We start from the raw sequence: 25,889 nt of genomic DNA on the forward strand, positions 1-25,889 counted from the left end.
TATTTGAAATGGTAAATATAAACTCCGCACTTTAAATTTAATAATTTAAGTTTATATACCATTTAGTTGAATTGAATAAGAATTTTTGGATACATTGGAATCACACACAGACTCTTTATATTGTTAAAATGTTTGTGTATGGGTTGTTAGAGGCAGTAACATGTAAGGCCGAAATAGAGAAAACATCATTTGGATGTAAATAATGTGAAAAAAGGAAGAAGAAATTACTTTTCAAGTCGGTCAACTTGACTTTAAGGTGTGAGCGGAATATCTTCAAATTTCCCTGTAGTTTTGATATTTTTCATAAACTTCTCTTTTTCCTTCCTGTTCTACCTGAATTTCGCTGCACCGAGGGAATTTTCCCTTCATGTGGCAACACTGGGCCCATGTTCCATGTGAAGAGTAGGGTGCAAATAGCTACGATGCTGACCCATTATAAATTTTATTATAGAAACCAAACATATACCCCTATGTTATTCTGATAAGCGTACTGTTTATTTTTCCACGCAAATTTTTCTCGGGGTAGATTTCGCCACACGTCAGGTGGCTTCGTCAGCCGTGTACAATCAGAGTTAATTACCTATCTCCACGTAACCGCCAAACAGATATCTTTAGATACCCTATGTTATGTTTTTCATGGGACCAAGATGGAAAAATACTAAAATTCAGAAAACTCGAGGAAAATTTTACAAGATTGATTGTACAGTGCAGGGAAATGTAAAATTGGGGTTCCACTGTAGTCACAATTGAATTGTAGTCCTATGTATGTAAAATATAGCAAATTAGGTATTGTTTATTGTTTACAGCTTAGTGACGAAGGAAACAGACTGAAGCATTACTTGGATTATTTAACATATGAGCAAAAGGAAGGTGACCCAGCTCGCGTGCAGTGTTTGTATGAGCGTGCAGTTGCCGACCACTGCTTGGATGGCAGCTTGTGGCAGAGCTACGTCGAATGGGTGGATTCCCAGTTGAAGATAGAGTCAATAGTTTTCCCGGTGTTCGAACGTTCTGTGAGGAATTGTCCTTGGAGTTCAGGGCTGTGGCTGCATTACTTAAGGGCTTCAGAAAAGTACAAGCAGCCACATAGTAAAATTAAAGGTAAATATTTGTTGTAATAATCAGGGAACGAATTTATATGTAGTATAAATGTGCTAAATCTGTAAATACATATTTAGTTCTTTTCACGAAAATATGAAGTTAAATGTCGACTTAAAATTATAAAAAATTACCTTTTTAATACTGTAAGACACTACACAAACTACATAAATTACAGTCTCGGCATTGCAACTATTACTGTGACTGTCTTGAAGAGAAAAGAGAAGCGAATCCTGTACATGTGCCATAAAATCTTTGCTTATGGCACTGCTGTCGGGCACGCAACTATACACTATGTTGCCATTTGTCACCGGACACCCCTCAAAAAGTGCTCGGGATCGTCTGTACACGTCATACAACCTATAAAAGGTGTTGCCGGTTGAGAATACACTCATACCAGCTACAGCAGTCAATATGGACAGACGACTCGAACTGAATGAGGTGGAAAGAGGGATGATCATTGGAGCCCAAAGGTTTGGGCATTCGATTCATGAGATTTCCAACAAATTTCAGATACCCCTGTCGACAGCGAGTGATGTTATCGTGAAGTGGAATTAAGAGGGGGGTCATGACATGCCGACCCAGACCCAGTAAACCGAAAATATTAACAGATTGTGACAGTCAATGCTTGAAACGTGTGGTGAAGTCAAACCGGAAGGCGTCGTTACAGATGGTGTTACAGGAGTTTCAATCGGCTTCCAGTAGTGCTGCACGTGATAGTACTGTCCGCCGGGAGATTGTCGCGCAGCAGTTCACAAGCTGCATATCAGCCTGCAATGCGACCCGTCGGTTACAGTGGTGCAAGGAACGCTGCCATTGGACTCTCGAACAATGGAAATCTGTCCTATGGATGATGAATCGCGCTACCAGGTGTGGCGGTCCGATGGACGTGTGTGGGTGTGGCATATGCCCAGTGAACGCTGTTTACAGGACTGTATCGTACCCACAGTGAAATTTGGCGGAGGTGTCATCATGATGTGGTCCTGCTTTTCGTAGTTTGTCCTTGGTCCTCTTGTTATAGTTCAGGGAAACATGAATGCCGATGCGTACCAAAAAGTTCTGGACGATTCTGCGCTACCGAATTTTGTGGGAACAATTTGGTATTGGCCTATACCTGTTTCAGCACGACAATGCTTCATGTCATACGGCAGCCATTATCAACACGTGGTTCGAGGACATGGGTGTGCAAAAACTTGATTGGCCAGCCCAAAGTCCAGATATAAACCCCATTGAACACCTTTGGGATGAGTTGGAGGGCCGCTTGAGAGCCAAGCCATGCTGCCCAAAAAACACCACTGAGCTGTTTGCCGCTTTGCAGGAGGAATGGGGTAAGATTCCCGTCAACACGTATTGCAAACTGGTGGAAAGTCGTCCTCGAAGGGTTGCGGACGTCATTGCAGTGAAAGGTGGCCCTACACGATATTGATGTGGTGCTGCGACCAGATTAACGTACTGGTATGGGGTGTCCGGTAACGAATGGCAACATAGTGTAGTATGGAGAGTGGGGTTAGCAATGGGCTGCTCGACTTGGGACTCTCTCGTCCAATGTACCAGAATTACGTTTGTAACAACCAAGAGTCTATGCTTCAACTCGCATTCTCTCGTGCTGAAGACAATTGTAAATAAACATGAATTTCAAGTGTTTTACAATAGCAAAAGCAAACAGTTGGGGGTTTAACGCATTCTGAGGGTATAATAAAAGGCCATAAACTTTCATTTGTTTAAAGTTGCTTCAGACTTAGGCAGTTATTTGCAAGAAATTAACTCAACTCTTTCAGTTACAGATTGAAGTTTGCTGACTGAATGCTGCTGTGTTGCATCTCCATTTTTTTGGAAATGAGTCTATGTATCGTGTTCCTTACAGAATAATGCATCACTTTCCAAAGCAACAAATCTGTCTACCAAGTGGCGTCAATTATCAACATCAATAAAAATGTTTGCACAAATCTTGTAGTTTATTCAAAATCCACAAACGTCAAACTTTAATCAGTTCTCCTGCAAAGTCTGTGTAGATGGATAAACAACAACATAGCATTTAGCCAGTGATATGTGGATTTTGAATGCACTACAAGATTTGCGCAAACATTTTATTGTTATTGATAATTCACCCCAATTGGCATCCATATACATCACTTAAGAACATGATGCATTAACATGTACGGAACACGGCATCAACTCGTTTCTGATGAAAAGTGGAGATATGAGAAGTATTCTGCTGGCAATATCTTTGACTTTCTTCTAAAGTGAATTCTTAATTCCCTAGTGTAAAAACAAGAAGCTTCTATATGTTGGCAACTTTTTTTTTTCAACTTTGTACCCTGTACATTGAAGTTATAAATATAATTTTCTGTGTTGAATTATCCACCACATTAAAATTTGTGAAAAGACCATGGCTGACACTGATGCTTATGTATCGGCATCAGAAAGTATCAGCTGTAATTTATATACTAATTCCTGCCAATACTTTACTGACATTGTCGTCTTTCGTGAAGTCTGGAAAAATACTGTGCGACACTTTCGCAGAGTCTCTTAGTTATCCTGGAAATTATGCAAAGTTAGAAGTTTTCATTCATTTTGCATACATACCAGATATTTTACAATTTAATGTAATTCTTGAATATTTTAAAGCAAATTGAGGCACATAATCGAAGTGGAATATTTGCACAATAATGTTGATCAATATTTTGAACGACGTTTTAAAATTGTGGCAATTTTCAAGAATCGGTATCTGTGGTAATCAGTAAGAGTTTTTGCTTTGGTATCGCTGTTGGTTCAAGTTATTGGCTCAGCCCTAGAAAAAAACTTAATTTCTAATCAAATGGTGCTGTAAATTTGCATTCACCACCCCTTTGAAATAAACTTTGAAATTCTGGATATACTCCTGATGCACTGGAAAATTTCATTACACATTCAACTAACAAGAAATTTCTGTGCTTTCTTTCCCCAGAAATTTTGGAGCAAGCACTTTCTTCAGGCTTCAGCTCGGCAGATGAATTTCGAAGCATGTGGCTAAGTTACTTAGAATATCTCAGGCGAAAGATAAACTGGGACGGAAGCTATGAAGCTGAACTGGAAGAGTTGAGGAACACATTTAACAGGGCTTGTGAACATCTAGCACAGTGTAAGTATAGCAAAATATCAATTAATTTTTTTTTGTAAAAGCAGAACAGCATTATTGCATGACGTTTGATTTCAATTACGACCCATGTTATGTTATGACACTTTTCCAAATTATACATTATCTTGCATTTTAATTTTTTTTCATCTTGATCCCCTGAAAAACATAAAAACAAGGCTTCACTGTATTTATAAATTTATTAATGAATAAGAGGGCACATGGTGTTCATAAAAATATGTTCTCTACTGTGAATTCAGGGTTCAAGTTCTAGCCTAGGCATGGGTTTTTGTGTTTGCGTTGGTTTGTTTCCCTTCATTAATTTCATCCAGTCATCCATCTTCATCATTGTGATAAACTTAAAGAGGCACAACTTATTTCTTTACGTAAATATTGGATTAGTGAACATTATCTCCAATAGTAAGTCAGCGTGCCATTTTACATTAATTCAGCATGTCAGGTTTTGCTTTAGCTTTATGATTATTTTATAATCAAAAACCCAAATCATTTTATTTTATTTTAAATATCCATGTAAAGTTTTTTGTAGTTGTTACAATTTGACCTAGAGTTGTTGTAGGATCCAAACTACTCTGTGCCTCCACCAAGTAACGAACCTGGAACCACTTGATTACAAGGCGATGTCATTACCACCATGCCATCAGGGAGGCCCATTGTACATAATATTTTTGTTGCAGTGTTTATAGGTATTACTTTATAAACTTTATCTCAATAGATTTTGGCTTAGCCGGAGATCCTTCTTGCGAACTCTTGCAGTATTGGGCACGAATAGAGGCTATCCACACGAGGAATATGGAGAAAGTACGTCTGCTGTGGAACGATATTCTGAGTCAAGGCCATGACAAGACTGCACACATGTGGCTGGAATACATACAACTTGAGAGGTTAGAATCACTTTTAGATTGATAATTTTAATAATGCAAATTTGGGTATCCCAGGATCAGCTTTCTATGGTAGTGTATTATTTAAAAACACTTGCAATTTATATTAGGGTTAAGGTGATACCTAGAGGCATGCAAATTTCATTTTTGATGAAAACATGAAATATGAAATAACATGCAGTAATGTTCATTTTTCATGTTTCTGAAAGGTTTGAGGTGCATTTTTCTACCCTGTTTTGTCACGAAATAATGCGAAATTTACCTTTTATATACCGATGCGACACCTTCTGAAGTCTGAAGTATCCTGTGAGTTATGCAATTCACGGAATATTGATTAATTCTGCTATAAATATTTGAGAAGCAAAAATGGACCCCTTTACACAGGAATAAACTTAATGCTCTGGTAACTTCATAAATGTGCTATTAGAAGGTATAAGTTTATTTTGTGTAATAAGTGCAGTTTCTAAATCAAATTTAGGATTATATTCACAATTTTAAAATCAAAATGTCATTTTATATAGCACTTTTAATGTGATTATTCACCGCTATAACACCAAAATTTTATTTTATTTACCGCTTTTGAACCCGAAATAGACTCTGTTTTTGTACCGAAATGTTGCTTTGTTATCTACCAAAAATATGTGCCTCTAGTGATACCAATGCCTACATATCAGTACAAGTATTCGTGTCTTTAACATAGGTGCGTATTAGGATTACTTTGCATAATATATTGATGGTGAATAAAAGATCAAGATTTTGGTACAAAAAAATTGACATATTTCAGGATCAAAAGCGGTGTAAAATAAGGCATTTCGGTCTTAAAATGGTGAATAGAAACCTAAATTTGACTTAAAAACTATACTTGTTACACAGAATTAGCATTTCACTTCTAATAGCATATTTATATAGTTATCAGAGCATGAAGTTTATTCCTGTGTAAAGGAATCTATTTTTGCTTATCAATTATTTACAGCAGAATTACTAAATTTTCCATGATTTGCATAACACTCAGGATATTTCAGACCTCGGAAGGTGTTGCATCGGTAAATAAATCGTAGTTTATTTCGCATTTTGCATTTCTTTCGCATCATTTTGTAACAAAACATGGTAGCAAGCACCTCACACCCTTCAAAAACATGAAGAATTAACACTGCAATACGTCATCTCACTTTTAAAAATGAAACATGCATGCCCCTAATAATAAGTGTAAAATTTCTGAATCAAATTTGGGATTTTACTCACCACAACAACACCAAATTGCTATTCCATATTGTCGTGTGGTAACCAGATGGACATAACTGCAATTTATCAAATTTACAGAAGAGAGGAAATAATGTATTCTTAGAAATATGTCTGACTTTATAAAAGAAATTGGAAATTGAGATACATGACACTACTATACCAATAAGGAGAATCGGAGAAATGTCTGATCTTATTTATAATGGAGTTCTTCCAAGGAGATAATGTTAAAGGAAACCGAAAACTTCATTTGTTGAGTTATGTTCTTCTGCTTCTCACATGACAATATACAGAATTTCATCTCAAAATATGAGTCCAATTTTTCTTATTTTCAGTTTGAATGTTTCTTGAAAACTGTTGTTTGACAACAAATTGTGGACCAGAGACATTTTTTCTGTGCACCTACCAACTCAATATAGCTGTGATATCTAGAGGCACATATTTTTTTTAAATAAAAAAAGCAAAATTTCGGTACAACAATGGAGTGAATTTCCGGTTCAAAAGCGGTAAATAAAATCAAATATCGGTGTTATAGCGGTGAAAAATTGGATGAAAAGTGGTATATAAAAAGACATTTTGGTTTTAGAATTGTTAATATAATCCTAAATTTGATTTAAAAACTACACTTATTCCACAGAAGTAACATTTCACTTCTAATAGCACATTTATGTAGTTATCAGAGTGTTAAGTTTATTTCTGTGTAAAGGAGTCCATTTTTGCTTCTTCAATATTAACAGCAGAATTAATCACTTTTCCGGGAATTGCATAACTCTCAGGATAATTCAGACCTCAGAAGGTGTCGCGTCGGTGAATAAACCCTGAATTTCGTGTTTAAGAGTTAATTTCGCTTTTTGCAGTTCATTTCGCATTATTTTGTGACAAAACATGGTCACAAAATGCATCTCACACCTTTCAAACACATGAAAAATTAACATTACAATGTGTTTTTTCAAATTTTGTTTTTTTGTCAAAAACGAAATATGCATGCCCCTAGTGATATCTCATTTAATTTGGCTGGTGAAACGTTATTTTTATGTTATTTCTTATGCTTATGGTATTTCTCTTCCAGGGTGTACGGGGATTCAAAGCATTTGAGGAGGCTCTTTCCTAGGGCTTTGAATTCAGTGATGGACTGGCCAGAGACCATTGGAAATGCATGGATTAATTACGAAAGGGACGAGGGAACATTAGAAACGTTGGAAACATGCTTAGAGAAGTATAAAATTAAGTAAGTGTTAATTAAATTTATTAGAAATAAATACTCTGGTAAGTTTATTCCCATTCTTGGTTTTGGCACGTGCATGCTTCATTAATGCTGCAAATAATGTTATTTGACGTGTTCGGCATGTTCTTAGTGAATGTTCTGAGTTTACTTTCCTCAGACGAAGTTTTAACCTTCCCAATGATTTAACATCTATGTTGGGAGACGATGACAGTGTTTTAGCAAATGTTTTGTAGCTTTTTTGAGCAGAACAGGACTTTACAGTCTGCGAGGAAGTTTTGAGAATAGCCTTACCTTTTTAATGTGTCATGTTTCTCCTGTGCAATTCGCTTTACACTCTTGCACTTTTAGCCTTTTTCAAGGAGTTCTTTACACCCCTTTTTTAACATTAAGGCAAGGGTTTTAGATTAGAGAATGTTTTCCTCATATACTTTGAAGGATGCTAAATGGCCATATATACCATCGCATCTAAAATTTTAACTCACGCACTCACTCATAACTAGGGCTCGGAAGTTGAAGACCTATAAATTGCCAAAGAAAAAAAGACCTGAAAATATCAAAAAAAGGACATAAAAATTGAAAAAAGGACGTATAAATGTGATCCAAATTAATTAATAACTTCAGTTTTAATTACATATTTAATGAATATGTGCGGCACCTCCTTATCTGACTTGAGATCTTGCAGGAGCGTGCTGTCTGGTCGTATACACAATGCTGAAAGCTTTAAAACGAGAAATTTGCCATTTACAGCGCGACCTTCCAGACAAGTTACGGTTAAAGGACCTTGTAGTGTACCTGGTTCAGTCGTCCAAAAATGTTTTCCTCTCGTTTCAGGGATGGTTTAAATATATTTATTTCTCTCTTTTTTTTTATTTAACTACAGAAAGGATGTTTAAGAGGTGGTGAACTGAGATGATTCGAATTGAGAATGGGCAGTAAAAACGTAGTCGAAAGAAGGTGAAGTTGCAAAAAAAAGCCGTTAAGACATAAAAAAAAGGCTAAAAAATGACCAATAAGCCAAAAAACGCCAAAAAAGGACAAATATAATCCACCTTTTTCTGGCCTACAATGACCCAAAATGAACATATATTATGTTGGGCCTCGTCTTCGGACACTAGGAAAAAAGGGATTTTTCCTCAACTTTCGAGCCCTACTCATAACCTTTGGATAACAGTCTCGCTGAATGACATACAAAGGAGATTCAAATTAAAAACCTTCATTTGTTTTTGTTTCTTATGTAGTAGTATAACCGATGTACGAATTACCAATTTCCAATTACCATCGGTCTTGGTTATTTTTTTGCTCTCTAAGAAATGACATGTCTCTCTAACGAACCAGCATTCTTTCCCATGAGACCGGGCGGGCATAAGATTAATCAGTGTCCCCACTCTGCACTGAACTCTTAATCTTCAACCAGTATACATTTCGCTCTTGTCAACGTAAATTCATACTCTGCAGATGGTTGGTGACAGAAATAAAAAAAACTGAGGGCAAGGGAGTGCTCTTAGCTAGGACTTTCCAGAAAATTTAATGTTTAAAGGTCCCAACACTTTCCGCCGGAACACGGCTTTGACTCTTCCGTGTGGACTTAAAGAACAACGATCCCCTGTTCTCAAGAGGGAATGCAGCTGTCCAGAGGTAAACAAAACAGCATCTAGGACACGCAAGAAGACCACAGCAGACATCATAATTTTCGGAGTGGTGCCAGCGAGTCTATATCTCCTGGCGCATTGGTGACAGCAGACAAATTGGAATACTGAACTCGTGACTTTGCTCTAAAAGCTGTAGGAAATTTGTCGTCATGTGCGGAACATTAAAACAACTGAGAAGATGATAAACCAAACTCCGTCAACAGTGAAGTGCCCATAACAATTTACAGCAAGTCTAAATTAAATTAAGCCAAATACTTTTAATTTCTCACGGCCGGGAGGTCGTTAAGTGATGGTGCGAACGCAGTTTAAACATGTGGGTGTGGTTAAAATTCAAGGACCAATAGGAATGGAGGACAATCCCTCCCCGGTGCAGGAAGATGCAAGAGAAACTGTGGGTGAATGACTGGGTTCAAGGCAGTTCTGGTACCACCCTTCAACCCTCCGGTAATGAAAAACTTTACTTCGACAATTGTCGTGCGACATTCACACCTACTTGTGGTAAATAGTTTTCTTTTAAGACAGTTCTCATTGAACGCGTCTACTCTCCAGTCAAGAAAAGTTTCGCTTAAACAGTTTTCCGTGCAGTGCTTCGATCGGCTAGTAAGAAAAGTTGTCTTCTCACACGAGAAAATAGACAGTCCATTTCAAGTGTTCTGAAAGACGTAAATAGAAACAGTCTTCGTTCATTGAACTTAACAGTTAAGTTGATCAGGTGCTTCGAAGTTAACATGCAGTACTCCGCGATACAATAATGTTTTGGTACGACACCGGCTATGTGCGGTCAGCGTTAGTCAACTTTTTTTAACAGTGTCATCTGGGTAAGCAACAAGTGAGCATCGCTTCTTGGGAAGGTGAACGTGTATTGGGATGAGATCTCCTGTATGTTCACAACATGAACTAAATTTCTAGTGTTACATATATCAACTGGTGTCCTGATGTTCTTTATTTGCAACAATCTAATTACAGCTGGCTCGAGTCTCAAGACCGAAAACCATAGAATTTAATCGTCCACGGTTTTCGACCGGATCTGGACCGTTAACAAAACATACCCTCCACATATTTCATATTGTACACATGTCATGAATTTGTATCGTGTACTTTCTTTCAGTGTGTTTTTATGTAAATAACACCCATGCCTGGTGCCAAACAGATTTGAACGACAAATTTTTGCTATAATATAAATAATATCCATGCCAAACTAAGATTCGAACCTCGCCTTTCGTTTATAGTAGATTTCTGTATGTAGGGTAGCACAAGTTTGCTGCATATTAGCACAGACCTATTTCTGATCTACGTATATTTTCAACTTTGAGGTAGTGCTGTGTACCTTAAGAAGAATAAGTCGTTAGGGTCCACGTGCAGTTACTTTTGAGCCACCCATCTGCCTGCGAACTGAAGCCATTGTCGAACTTTCTCCTCCATTAGTAAACTTGCTGGGGTGGTAAGCATGCGCAGAGATATTGCATTTTCATTTGCCGAGAAATTTCTGTAAGTTTAAGGAAACCAGTCCTCTTCACTGGTGCCAAGTGTGGATAGGAGTCGCCATATTTAAAATGGCATTTTGAAGCTCACTTGATTAATGTTGCAGCCTTGAGGTTGTTTTGTAAATAACAGTTGATACCTAGAGGCATGCATATTTCGTTTTTGACGAAAACACAAAATGTGAAATAACGCATTGTAATGTTAATTTATCATGTTTCTGAAAGGTGTGAGGTGCATTTTCCTACCCTGTTTTGTTACGAAATGATGCGAAATGAACTGCAAAATACGAAATAGACTTTTAAACATAAAATTTATCGTTTATATACCGACGCGACACTTTCTGAAGTCAGAATTATCCTGCGAGGAATGCAATTCACGGAAAATTGATTAATGCTGCTGTAAATATTTGAGAAACAAAAATGGACCCCTTTGTGCAGGAATTAACTTAATATTCTGGTAATGATTTAATGTGCTATTAGAAGGGACATGTTTATATTGTGTAATAAGTGCAGTTTTAAAATTAAATTTGGTATTATATTCACATTTTTAAAACTAAAATGTCATTTTATGTGACGCTTTTTCACCACTATAACAGCGAAATTTCATTTTATTTACCGCTTTTGAACCCGAAATCGACTGTTTTTGTACCAAAATTTTGCTTTTTTATTTACCAAAAATGTGTGCCTCTATTGATACATCATGTAAATTTGAGCTGTATACAGTTTACCCTACAATTTTTATTGTACTTTTAAGGTGTTCATTTCACTCTTGTAATATTTGTATTGACGAATTTTGTGTCCTATAGAGCTAATAAAGTTGACATTCTTTATGGACAGGTTGAAGAAAGTCCAAGAAGAAAGAGAAAAGCAAGCAGCAAAGGAAGCAGTTGTGAAAGAAAAAGAGGATAAACAAAGGAGGGAGATAAAACAGAAGAAACTTCAAAAGTTCAAGAGGGCTGAAGAATCCAACAAGAGGAAGGTAAGTTTCCGTCTTGAGGTTCCGGTCATCTAGAAATCTTAAGGTGGAGGGATTTTCTACTCAGAAAGTCCAGTGACTGTACCAAAGGGGTGGGGAAATATATAAATGAATAGAAAGTGTGGGGGAATATTACCTAGGGGTTAGTAAATTACCAAATAACATAGAAAAATGCATATTTGTCCTGAAACTTCTGATTTGGTTTATTTTCGTTTTTCTGCCACTTTTGGCTAATCGCGAAAATGAGGATGATGTGATGAAATTGATGAAGGAACACCCTGAAAGAATATGCCCAAGCTGGGGCTCAATCCCAGGACCTCTGGTGTTGTAGCGTTTTGTGCTAACTCTGCCGCGGAGGTTGACTTGACGTGAAAGAGACTGCATTTATCTAGTTCAGTGTTCATCAGGAAACGGTTACAGTATCCTTGAGATGAAACCACATGATATGAAAAAATAAGTTCTGGTTAAAGAAGGTTGAAGGGGACCAAAAAGTTCATGAATAAAAATTAGATACATATTGTTGTATGTATTGTATACTTTTTACGCTATCTGACAAGAACATTTGAACTTCCCTTTCCACATCATGCAATTTTATGCAAGGAGCCCAAACGTGAGTTTTAGAAGTGGCAGCATATCTTTACCAGCCTGGAGACGTATGTGGGGAATTTCCTTGTCTAAGCAGGCAAGTGCTAATGACACAGGGTGGGGATAAAGAGTTCCATGTCGGCCATTGCCAAAATAATGATCAACAGTGCTGCTGCTTCTCACAGCTAGCTGGCACAGCCTGCACATTGTCTCCGCTTCTTTCGGCAAAGCTGCATGTCAGGTGAAAAAATGGAACGGGAGGAAGGAGAACTTGGAGATTTTGTGTTGGTTGCCTGTCAAGTCAAGTGTATTTACACCTGCACTCTTATCCCTTGTGTAAGATTGAATTTTAGGTGCTGCTTGTAGTAGTTCATTTGTGTAAATAAGACATATTGGTGCAACTTTTGAGGAGCGGGAGTGGTAGGCCATCTGACTGCCACGTGGAAGACCCTGGTTTGATTCCCATAGTGGGTGATTCAAGGTCGTAGTTTTTCCATCCTTGTCTCCACATAAAGCAGCTACGGGGCTCACCCAGCCTCAAATCAATTTATACCTGGGGGCAACCCTGGGAGTGAAGGTTGCCAGAGCATGGTGCTGATCACATCACCTGCAAAATGTCTTGAGATCGAGAATGTGTGGAGCCATACCCCCACATCCCCTAATGTGCCTTCATGGTACGGTGCTGTATGCACGGGGAGCTTTACGTGGTACAAGTTTGGATATTTACATTACAAACCTAGTGCCACGTAAGTTGTGTGTTTATATCCATAAAAATAACAACAAGAGATAGAATTTTGCACTAAATTACAGTCTATTTATAGTAGGGATGGGACCGATTAATCTGTACTCTATCGGTAGAGGCACACATTTTTGGTAAATAAAAAAACAAAATTTCGGTACAAAAACTGAGTCAATTTCGGGTTCAAAAGAGGTAAATAAAATAAAATATCGGTGTTATAGCGGTGAAAAAATGGATGAAAAGTGGTATATAAAAAGACATATTGGTTTTAAAATTGTTAAAATAATCCTAAATTTGATTTAAAAACCACACTTATTCCACAGAATTAACATTTCACTTCTAACAACACATTTATGTAGTTATCAGAGTATTAAGTTTATTTCTGTGTAAAGGAGTCCATTTTTGCTTCTCCAATATTAACAGCAGAATTAATCAATTTTCCGGGAATTGCATAACTCTCAGGATAATTCAGACCTCAGAAGGTGTCGCGTCGGTGAATAAACCCTGAATTTCGTGTTTAAGAGTTAATTTCGCTTTTTGCAGTTCATTTCGCATTATTTCGTGACAAAATATGGTCACAAAATACACCTCACACCTTTCAAAAACATGAAAAATTAACACTACAATGTGTTTTTTCAAATTTCGTTTTTTCGTCAAAAACGAAATATGCATGCCCCTATCTATCGGTATCGGCCGATATAGGCATATCAGTGTATCGGTAAAATTACCGATTATTTTACCGATCCGATATATCGATAAATATCTGATAATTTAGTGCAAAATTCTGCCATTTTGTTGTAATTTTTATGGATAATCTCCATACCCTACTTTCTAAAAAAGTAAATGTCTAAATATGCAATTTCTTTTGTACTGCAGTCACCTCGAAACACACATTTATTAAGGAGGTCAATTAACCATTCAAGTTCAAGGACCATTTCTAATTTTATATCGGATCGGTAGAATATCGGTTATTGGTATCGGTAAATTTTATATCGGTACTTTATTGGTATCGGCCAAAATTTGATATCGGCCCATTCCTAATTTATAGATATATCAGGTTGCTAATTTTACTGATAAACCAATATGTCTATTCAGCTGATTCGCATAGAGTACCGATTTATCTGCCGTATCTCTAATTTCTAGCAAAGTATGTTCTTCTGTTGCAGCTGGAAAATGCACCTAGTGCGGTAGAAAAACCAACTCCAGCTCTTGACAATGAAGGGTTCAAAGTTCCTCCCCCACCAGGATACAAGCCTGAAGCAAATGATGAACCTAGTCGAAAGAAGGCCAAAGGTAAGTTTGTTTTTTGAGGTCACCTAGACTGGGAAACTCATTATTGCTGCAATATAATAGTGCACAAGGTGACACATAATTTCAGGACCCAGAGGTTAAAAGAAACTTAAAATATGTGAACCCAGGTGCCGGTTGTAATTGAACATGAAATGTTGTTACCAGCTGATGAGCGATTCAGATCATTTGTACCTTTTTATTATTAACAAATCTTTCTTTCAGTTGAAGAACCACCTACTCAAGGTCATGGTGTTAGTGTGTCCCACAATTCGGCAAAAGATGACCGCACAGTGTTTGTTAGTAACCTGGACTATACTGTAGGAGACGAGAACATTCGAGAGATATTTTCAAAAGTTGGGACTATAACAGATCTGAGGATGGTGAAAGATTTTCGAGGCAGATTCAAAGGATTTTGCTACGTGGAATTTAGTACAGAGGTAAGCAATTCCCTCTAACATTATGGATTAATTTTATAATTACTTTCAGTAATTCCATGCTCAATAAGTTTAAAGGCAGGAAACGAGAGAGATGATCTTGTTTTTCATGTGATGTTTTGCCCTAGTTTCTCAGAACTTTATCCAAGGCTAGGTTTAGTCCTCGAACCACTTCATGCAGAGACAAGACTGGAAAAGTTCCGACCTTAGATCATCCATCCTGGGAATCGAGCCAGGTCTCCGTGTGGCAGACAGGCACCCTACCAACTAGACTACCATGACTGCATGTGTGTACTAATGAATATCCAGTAGGAGTCTATTCAACTTTTATTTCTAATCATTATGTTAAACTTTTATTTGTAGTTAAACTTTTATTTGTAATAATCATGGTTGCTTTGTGAAGTTCGTTGAATAATAAAGACACTTTCCTGCTTTATTGTTTCAGATGGAAGCGGGAGAAGCCTTAAAGAAAGACCGAGAAATACTTGGTGCAAGACCAATGTTTGTTTCAAGGTGTGACCCAGACAGGAGCACAAGGAAGCCTGCTTTCAAGTACAGTATGGAACTGGAGAAAAATAAGCTCTTTGTGAAAGGTACGAAGGAAACTTTGACTCTGTATATGTAGAGAGAGCTGATAATACTCGCTTCTCTGTGAAACTGGTTTTCGTTATTGTTCTATTAATTTCGGTGACCACTGTCACTATCCACATCCTGTTTAGTAACAAAACATTCACTTTTTTTTGTTCATCAAAATTGCAGTGGGCTTTGCACTAATTCACAAGGTACAGTTTTGCACCAGACAATAGATGATACGGATTGGTAAATGTAAATACATAGAAATATTGTATAATTTTTTCTTGAAAGCTAAACTACTTTTGATGATCACAAATTGTTGGAAACTTAAAATATGTTAAACTATAAAATGCAAACTTTATTTAATTATTGACTTTGTGGGAACTCGTAATGCTTTACCTAATTATCTATAGCATCTGCTTATGTATACACATGCTTAACTAACACACAACAGTGTTTTCTTTTAAAAGAACCCTGCTTTGTGGAAATATTAAATGAATATATATATATTTGTTGCAGGTCTCCCACTATCTACAACCAAAGATGATCTGGTGAAGCTTTTTGAACCTTTTGGACCACTGAAAGATGTCAGACTAGTTACGTACAGGAATGGACATTCTAAAGGGTTGGCATATGTTGACTTTAAAGAGGAGGTAATGTGATTTTTTTTATAGCTTCAAGTGCATATACTTATTATTTATATCTAGAGGCATGCATATTTTGTTTTTGACAAGAACACAAAATGTGAAATAACACACTGTAATGTTAATTTTTCATGTTTCTGAAAGGTGTGAGGTGCATTTCTCTACCCTGTTTGCTCACGAAATGATGCAAAATGAACTGCAAAATGCGAAATAGACTCTTGAACACAAAATGTACCGTTTGTATACCGATGCAACACTTTCCGAAGTCTGACGTATCCTGTGAGTTATGCAAATAACAGAAAATTGAGTAATTCTGCTGCAAACATTGGAGAAGCATAAATGGACCCCTTTATACAGGAATAATCTTAATATTCTGGTAATGATTTTAATGTGCTATTAGAAGGGATATGTTTATTTTGTGTAATAGTGCAGTTTTTAAATCAAATTTGTAATTATATTCACATTTTTAAAACCAAAATGTAATTATGTGCTGCTTTTTCACTGCTATAATAGCGAAATTCCTTTTTATTTACCGCTTTTGAACCTGAAATTGACTGTTTTAGTACCGAAATGTTGCTTTTTTATTTACCAAAAATATGTGCCTCTATTCATACCATTTCAAGGAACCCTTGTCACTTCACCATTTTTAAAAATGTATGACCATTTCCTGTCATACAGGATTTTGTGTATCGCGCATGCGCGAGAGGTTACCTGTTTCGTTTGTACCAGTGTCAAGTGAAGGAAATAGTTCGGTATGAAGCCAGCTACGTCCAAGGTTGCTTCGAGGTGTTGCTTGTGCGTTTGCAGAAATGTAAGTGTATGCTGTATGAAAGCGAGCTATTACATATATCTTACTTCAACTGTATTTTTTTTATTTGTATAACCCGAAATGTGTTTGATAGCTTCAGGCAGGGTGGTTATACAAAGTTTGGCGTACCCGTCACAGGGACTCAAAACGAACAAGCATTACTCAGCGCGTATGGACTGTTAAGATAGAGAGCGACTGGCAGTGTAGCGACCACGTGACCTTTGCGATTCAGTTTTTTCCTCGCCAGCTGTGTGCGAAGACGTTGCAGTGCAGTAATCATGTCAGGGAAGGTGAAAGAAATGGAGCAGCTTTTAAAGCAAATTGAAACTCGTATGTTCGAAAAACTACAAGAGCAGAGCAACGAGATGCAGGGACAATTACGAGAACAAGGTAAGGAGTTAATCCAGCAAACTAAACACGTTGAAGAAAGAATTAATTCAAGTGTGTGCAAAGTTGAAACCTCGTTGAAGCAAGAAATTGATGTCGTAAAAAGTGAAATAGTGAAAATTGAATGTAACTTGAATGCAAAAGTTGAGTTACTTCAAGAAGATTTTGTGTCGTTGGAAAATAGAATAGAAAAGAAAATAACCGACGATAAAGCAAATATGAAAGAATGTACAGGTGTGTTCAAACAACAAGTTTTAGAATTACGTAATCATTTAGAAGGTAAAATTAATGAGATTGCAGATAATTGCAATGCACAAAACATTAAATTACGAGAAGTTTTTGACAATCAAGTAAAGCAAAACGAAACTGTGTTTGTTGAAATAAAGAAAGCAATGGATAAAGATCAGGCTAAGTTTGCTAGTTTGTTCGATCTTGTTAAGAATAATGAATGTAGTGCGAAAGAATTAAAAGTAAGGTCAGATAATTATGATGTTCATTTACAAGATCTTGCTAAAGAATTGAATGAATTAAATACAAAAGTAGGTCATACTTTTCAAGATTTGAATCAAAGTGTGCAGTCTACCAAATGTAAAATTACAGAATGTGATACTACTGTAAAAGGCTGTGTTCAGCAAATTTCTGATATTACACATAAAATTGACGTAATAGAAGGGAAATGCGTTGGCATGGAATATCAATTAAGAGATTTGAGCAATGAAATAGGCATGTTGAAACTTAGTTTAAATAACATTTCGTCTAGTATGAATGTTCCTTGTAACACATACGTAGATGGAGAATCCAGAATAGATGTAAGTTCTTTATCGAAATCTAAGAATGAAAATAAGGTATCTTTTCCGAGTAAAGTATCTGAACATATTACGTACAGAAAAAAACAAAATTATGTTGAAAAGGAATATAATCCTGAAAGTATTTCTTCAGGTTCTGAATATCAAGTGAAAGGAAATAAAGATAAGGCTGATATAAATGTAGGATTTCCATATGGCAAAAACACTGAAAGTAAACGTGATAGTAGGTTAAGTAAAGTAAATGTAACAGAGTATAATAGTTCTGATAGTGATTCAGAACAAAGGCTTAGAAGGTCAGAAAAAAAATTAAAGCAAGGAATATTAAAATATTCTGATGTAGATAGATTTCCTAAGTTTAATGCAACAAGAACCGATTATTTAGCTTCCCAGTTCCTACAGGAAGTGGAAGATAGGTTTGAAATGTTGAATGTGTCGAGAAATGAATACATGAGATACATTCCATTGTTATTAGAAGGAGTTGCTAAAAACTGGTACTTACAAGAGAAAGCACAAATATGTGGTTATGATGAATTTAAGCTTATGTTTTTAAATGTATTCGAGAGTTCTTCATGGAAATCGACTCTTTTGGCTAATATTTTGTGTAAAAGGTATTCTAAAGAGTTAAAACAGTCTCTTTTGAGTTACTTTTGGTCTCAGATTAATCTGTTAAACACAATACAGCCTGATATGAGTGATCAACAAAAGATAATTCTAGTAGCTCAACAGTTACCTGTAAAAGTAAAAGAAGCTATTTTAAATCAGCCATACATAAGTTTGAATGTAGCAGCTGAGCTTGTAGCTAGACATGAAGCATTATATACAGGGTATGAACAAGAAACAAAAAGAGATGGTAGATTTGTAGGTGAAAGACAAGTGAAAATTGTACAAGGTGATACAGTTAGGAATAAACTACCTATAACAAACTCTTTTCAAAGAAATTATGTGAATGAAAATAGTGGCAATGTTGATAGAGATCAAAACATGTCTAACCGAAATGGGAATGTAAGACAAAGGTCATGGGTTCAAAGACCTAACCGTCCGAAATAGTAGTACAAATACAGTACCGTATAACAATATTCAAGTTAGTAATAATAGTCATAGTAGATTTATGAGAGAGCCTGTATTAGGAAATTCTCAAATTAGTGGACTGAGATCTTGTTCTGAAGACACAGAAACAGTAAATGTAGATTCTTCGCTTAGAGCGAATGCACCTTTGTTCATGCAATCACAACCTTTAAACTAAGATGCGAGTCTACTGTTACGACGACACATAGTAGCATAGATGAAGACAATGGTGTTGTGTCTGTAATTAATTCTGACATTGAAACTCATGTAAAGGAGGTTTGTAATGTAATATCTAAACCGAAGATGAGTGAAGCTCAATTGAAAACTGTATGTACAATAGATATTGATTTTTACGAGGATATATTGGAAAATGAAGCACAGTATAACTCAAGTAATATGGTGTTACCTGTGAATTTAAGAAATAAGATAAAAGGTACTACATTTCTTTTTGCGAACATTAATGGAGTAAAGAATAGATGTTTATTGGATACTGGATGTGAAATTTCGCTTATGCCAGAGAAAAGATGGAGAGAAATAACGTCTGAAGTAAAGAGTCCTAAACTTGATCTTGTAGGAGACATAATTTTACTTGATTATACTGGTAAAAGAAAGCAAAAGGTGTTAGGTAAATTCTGTGTAAATCTTGAAATGGATAACATTGATTTTCTAATCCAGTTTGTTGTTGTAAGAGATTTATCAGTTGATGTGTTGTTAGGTTTAGACTTTTTATATAGTATAGAAGCTCAGATTGACTTCAGAGATAATGCTATGATGTTTAATTCAGAAGAAAGTTCACATTTAGTTAAGTTAATTCCAATTTCATGCACCTATGTTGAATCTGAAAATAATTTAGAAAATGATTGCCTCAGAATAATGACAAAATCTGAAATGAGTGAAACAGTTGCTAGTATTAGTGATTTAAGGAATAAGACTTTGCAAGCAGAGATTTTAACTGACAATGAAAAGGGGAAATTATTTGATTTACTAGTAGAATTTCAAAGTTTATTTGATGATAAACCAGGTCATTGTAATAAATACATCCATGACATAGAACTTAATACAGATGAACCTCTTGTTACGAAACCTTATCCTATACCATATCACTACAGACAAGCTGTACGTGATTATATCAATAAGTTATTGGAATGGAATATTATTGAACAGTGTGATTCCCCATATCTTAATCCTCTTGTAGTAGTACTTAAGGCAGATAAAAGTATACGCATATGTACAGATTTTCGTAATATTAATAAGCATCAGATTAGCCAGATTAGACCTATAAAAATTGAAGATGCAGTTCAAGGCTTTATGGATAAACCTTATGTTACTCTGATTGATATGTCAGCTGGATTCCATCAGGTATTACTCTCTGAAAAATCAAGAAAATATACTGCATTCTCTTTTGAGGGGAAACAATATCAATATAAAAGACTTGTGTTTGGTACTTGCAATGGTGTGCAGGCTTTCACCATGGCAATGAGTAGAGTGCTTGGAGATACACTCTCTGATAATGTAATAATATATGTTGACGATTTATGTGTTCGTAGTAGTACATTTGAAGCTCATCTTAAAAACATTTAAGAGAAGTATTTTGCAAATTGCAAGAATCTGGTATGACTATACGCCTGAAAAATACATATTTTTGTAAAGAAAGATTACTGTACTTAGGTCATATCATTGATAGAACTGGTATTCATGTAAACCCCGAAAGAGTAAGAGCTATTCTTGATCTTCCAGCTCCAAAAAATCATTGGTAGTTTCTCATGGATGAGGAAATTTATTCCAAATTTTGCTGTTATATGTACTCCCTTGTATGAATTATTAAGAAAAGGCAAGAAGTGGGTGTGGACAGAGAAAGAACAAAGAAGTTTTGATTTACTGAAAGAAGCAATTTCAAATGATGTTAAACTTTTCCATCCAGATATTCATCAAAGATTTTATGTCCAAGGAGACGCCTCCTTACTTGGCGTTGGAGGTTATTTATTTCAAATTGTTGATGGTGATAAAAGGGTAATAAGTTACATGAGTCGTACATTAAGAAATCATGAGAAGCATTACACCATAACAGAACTAGAGTGTCTAAGTCTATTATTCTGTATAGAAAAATGTAGCCAATATCTTCTAGGAAGAGAATTCACAATAGTATGTGACCACAAATGTCTTATTTGGTTAAATCACTCAAAAGAATTGGAACCCTCGTTTGTTGCGATGGTCTCTCCAGCTTCAGAAATACCAATTTACAGTGGAATATTGTAGAGGTTCTGATAATGATCTCGCAGATCTATTATCAAGACATTTTGAAGGATCTGAACCTGTTTTGGTTCATGTTAACAATAATATGGTCTTGAGAAATGAAATTTTGGATATACCAGTAGAAATACTGGTGCAAGAACAATGTAATGATGAAGTGTTTCAACCTATCATTAATTATTTAAACAATTCTGAAGGTTTGAATATGAATTTGCCAAGACAATGTAGAAATTGGAAGAAATATTATAAAATATGTAATGGAGTTTTGTTAATGAGAGATTTTCATTTTGAAAATTCATGGAAGATATGTATACCTCAATCTTTGATTTCTGTATTATTAAGAAATTATCATGATAACATGGGCCACTTTGGTGGTGATAAAGTTCTTAGAAGAATGAGGAAAATTTATTACTGGCCTCGTATGAGAAAATATATTTTGAGTTATGTTAAAGACTGTGAAATTTGTATGAAAACAAAACCAAACAGGCATCCGCCTAAAGGAACTTTTCAGTTACATTATAACAGAGGTGAAACTGTTTTATTTTTAGATATTCAAGGTCCTTTGGTTAGAAGCTCAAAAGGAGAAAGGTTTTTGTTAACATTGCAGGATGCTAATACAAGGTATTTATTTGCCTATCCAATGAGATCTAGTACAGCTGATAGCATTGTGAAAGTCCTCTTAGAAGGATATATAAGTATGACGGTATCATAATGAGTACCATCATAAAGTGAAAAATAAAATAATTTTATCAGTGAAGATCTACGATTTGAGCTCGTATTTGGTGGCTTATATTTGTACAAAATTAATTCACATCACTTTGGCTTTGTTTTAATTGAATTACGTATGTAAACTTCAAGCATTTAAAATATTTTATATATCTCAGCGATGTAATTTGGTTTGTGACGTATCAAAAAAGTGCTTACCGTAAATTGCCAATTTATGCAATATCGCACATATGTTTGCTTTTAACAGCTTTTGCTTGCTCATTCATAAGTATATGGGTATGAACATGTATTTAATATGTATTACTAACACGTACAAACCATTTGAGATAAGTTTTGGCAGAATTTCGACGATAAAGTTACGATTTGTTAAAATGAACGCCTTGAAGAGTAATCCTAAAGTTGTAAAGTTGTGAAACATAGCCAACTCACATAAAGGGAAAAATCTAAGTTGTACGTAAATAACCTTTTTCCCACCAAAATTGTAAAACTTAAAATTACTGAAAAGGGTAAAAAGAAAATACATAAACATGTGATAGAATATTGTAATATCTATTTTATTGTATCTAATTTATTTTACATGCGTTTTCATGCATAATATCTGTACAATTCAATAATTGTCATTTGAAAAGTATTCGCAAGTTTGTATTCTGTGCTGAAAGTTGTAACAGTGTGAGTTTGGAGACACTGCTTCATCTTTAAGATCACGGACGACTAGAATGGAGTCACTAAATATTTCGGAGACCTAAATTGGAAATATTTTATATAAAACAACAAGATTTGTCCAGGAAACGTGACAAAAATGTTACAAAAAGAGTAGTAACGGTTTTTCGATCTTCAGAAAGGCCATGAAGAACCTAAAAAGTGAATAGGACATTAAAAAGTGACCGGTCCATAGGACGTAAAAATGGCAGCCATCTTCTCTTGGTGTTGAATTTTCAGATAAGTATCTTACATGCATGTAGCCACGTAAATGAAAGGCCTAATTTTATAATATGAAAGAATTGACTACTTTGAATGTGGAGTGGAAAGTCTATAGAACACACAAAAACATATAATTTGTCTGGGATAGTTCTTCGTTATAATCGAGCGTTTAGTGCAAATCGTCTCTTAAAAATCCTGGAAACTTAGAACAATTTTCCATATGCTTATAAGTTGACTTGAGATCGTGACTAATATGTAAAAGAAGTTGAAATATAAAATGTGATATCAAAATGTAAGATCTTAGTTGATTATATGAATGTATGCTTTATACGGTGTATGAACGAATACTTCTTACTTGTGAAATTTATTTATAATACACTGTTCATTAACACTTAACATGTGGTAATTTTCTTTATTTCTGCGAAAGGTAACACAGTTATTTCTAAGGTTAAGTTGATATATAAAAATTTGGATTGAACTTTTGGGCAACTTATGATTTGAAATATTAAAACAATTTTTTTTTAATAGTTTTTCTTGTATGTACGCATTGCTTGCATGATAGAATTATTTTCCTGTAGTTTACGGTTATTACAAGCATAAGAAAACAGTTTTTTCTTTGTGACGTTTCAGAAAAGAGAAATACAGACAAAGATGAAAAATCTGTTGAAAAGAAATTTGTGTGCATTCCATTCCACAAGGGATTCTCACATAAAATTGCAAAAATTTTTAGAAGTTTTAATTTCAAAATTGTTTTTAAATCACCAAGAAGTTTGGAATGTACATTTAATGAATTCAAAATGAGAAACTCGCTACCAGATGTGGAAACCACAGGAATATATAATATAAGTTGTTCATGTTCAAAAGATTATGTGGGACAAACAGCAAGGAAAATGGCAATAAGATGGCAGGAACATGATTTGGACATTATAAATCTAAACCCAAGAACAGGTTTGTCAACTCATATCATCGAAGAGAAGCATTTGATTAAAAAGAGAAGGGTTTTAAAAAGATTAACGGGAAACACAGAGTTGAATGTCTGGGAAGCCTCGTTCATTGCAGAAGAACACTGGAATAAATTAAATAATGAAAATGGTAACATAGATCCAGTGTGGAGTTTTCTTTTTCACAAATGGAGTAAGCCACCATCTTTAAAATTTAATGTAACAGAAAACATCAAGAGACTTTGTGAAAACAATGATGAATTTGAATTACCTGATGATATTTGGGATTCATAAAAAAAAAAAAAATAGACTGCTTTTTTCACAGTTAAGTTGCTATATTACAACAATGTAACATTGACAACATCCATTATATAACAGATTCTTTTTGTTTAAAAATTACTAACCATTGTTATAACTGTATCTTTAGTCAAAATGAAAATAAATGTCTGATGAAAGGAGCGTGTGTTCTCCTGAAACGTCACAAAGAAAAAACTGTTTTCTTATGCTTGTAATAACCGTAAACTACAGGAAAATAATTTTTTTTTAATTCCTTTTAAAAAATATATGACCGTGTCATTCAGTAAGCCGGGGAAGAGCGTCATATATATTAGATTAGTGAGACTCATCTTGTCTCTTAATTGTTAGGAGGTAAATTGTTAAAAATACATATCTGATATAACGTCTCATATAAGACACTTTGGTATTCCACATAAGTTAGTAAGCGATAATGCTGCAGTGTTCCATTCTAAGAAATATGTAAATACTTTGACTAACCTAGGTATTAAGTTAACATACACTCCTATGTACCATCCAAATTCTAATTTGGTTGAACGCAGTCATTGTGAATCATTGTGAACTAAACAGACTAATGCGTGTATTTTGTAAAGAAAAACATCAAGATTGGCCCAAGTATATTGATATAATTGTGAGTTTACTCAATGATAGCATACATACTTGTTTAGGGTATGCTCCATCTGAATTACAACTTAATAGGAATCTGGAATCATGTACTCTGAATCACTTTCAAGTACCCCTCAATGAAGTTCCACAATGGAAAAATAAATTATATATGACTTCTGTTAAGGACTTAGAGATAAAAAAGAAAAGGAATGAAAGATATAATGTAAGGCAAGAGAATAGAGCTGAGATTAAAGTTTCAGATTTAGTATTTATCAAAACTCACTACCTTAGTAATCTTCTAGGAAATCGTATCAAAAAATATTGTGAAATTTATGAAGGTCCATATTTAGTAGTTTGCAACAAAGCAACTAATATCTTCAAGTTAATAGACTTAAAAACTGGTAATATTAGTGATAATCATCATAGTGATAACTTGAGAGTATGGAAATGTTCAAATGAGAAGAGAGATTATTATTTAAAACAATTAGAAAAGTTAAACGCAGAGTTATACAAGCATTTATTCAAATGAAAGTATATATAAATATGTATGCAGATATGTATTCTACATATTTTGATATTTTGTTTGTAAACACAGATATTTGTTATAATGATAATCATGATTTATTTTTGGGTTGATACAAGACTTGAATTCTTTTGATGAATTAATCAATCATCTTTAAAAATTAAGAAACAAAACTTTTGAGTTATTTTTTGTGTATCATGGAAATTTAATTTTATTTTTGAATTACCTAAGTGTGAAACATTTAGAACTTATACATGTAATAACTATTCATGGAAGATGTCAAAAGTGTAAAATTTCACTTACTCCCTTCGTGAAATTTTTCATTGAAGGAGAGGGATGTATGACCATTTCCTGTCGTACAGGATTTTGTGTATCGCGCATGCGCGAGAGGTTACCTGTTTCGTTTGTACCAGTGTCAAGTGAAGGAAATAGTTCGGTATGAAGCCAGCTACGTCCAAGGTTGCTTCGAGGTGTTGCTTGTGCGTTTGCAGAAATGTAAGTGTATGCTGTATGAAAGCGAGCTATTACATATATCTTACTTCAACTGTAATTTTTTTATTTGTATAACCCGAAATGTGTTTGATAGCTTCAGGCAGGGTGGTTATAAATGTTAAT

At 35.0% G+C, this 25,889-nt stretch overlaps 1 protein-coding gene across 1 annotated transcript in view; it reads left to right on the forward strand.

Annotated features, from left to right (window-relative positions):
• LOC145992195 (spliceosome associated factor 3, U4/U6 recycling protein-like) overlaps positions 1-25,889 on the forward strand; it is a 51,431-nt gene that overhangs the window by 19,745 nt on the left and 5,797 nt on the right. Inside the window, exons 6-14 of the mRNA XM_083128518.1 lie at positions 807-1,101; positions 4,046-4,219; positions 4,947-5,115; positions 7,421-7,579; positions 11,544-11,685; positions 14,173-14,299; positions 14,519-14,733; positions 15,176-15,323; positions 15,823-15,956. Of these exons, the coding sequence (XP_082984644.1) occupies positions 807-1,101; positions 4,046-4,219; positions 4,947-5,115; positions 7,421-7,579; positions 11,544-11,685; positions 14,173-14,299; positions 14,519-14,733; positions 15,176-15,323; positions 15,823-15,956 (1,563 nt within the window). The remainder of the gene's footprint in view (positions 1-806; positions 1,102-4,045; positions 4,220-4,946; positions 5,116-7,420; positions 7,580-11,543; positions 11,686-14,172; positions 14,300-14,518; positions 14,734-15,175; positions 15,324-15,822; positions 15,957-25,889) is intronic.

This window comes from Lepisma saccharinum, chromosome 9, assembly GCF_977018435.1.
Source record: "Lepisma saccharinum chromosome 9, izLepSacc3.1, whole genome shotgun sequence".
NCBI lineage: Eukaryota > Metazoa > Arthropoda > Insecta > Zygentoma > Lepismatidae > Lepisma > Lepisma saccharinum.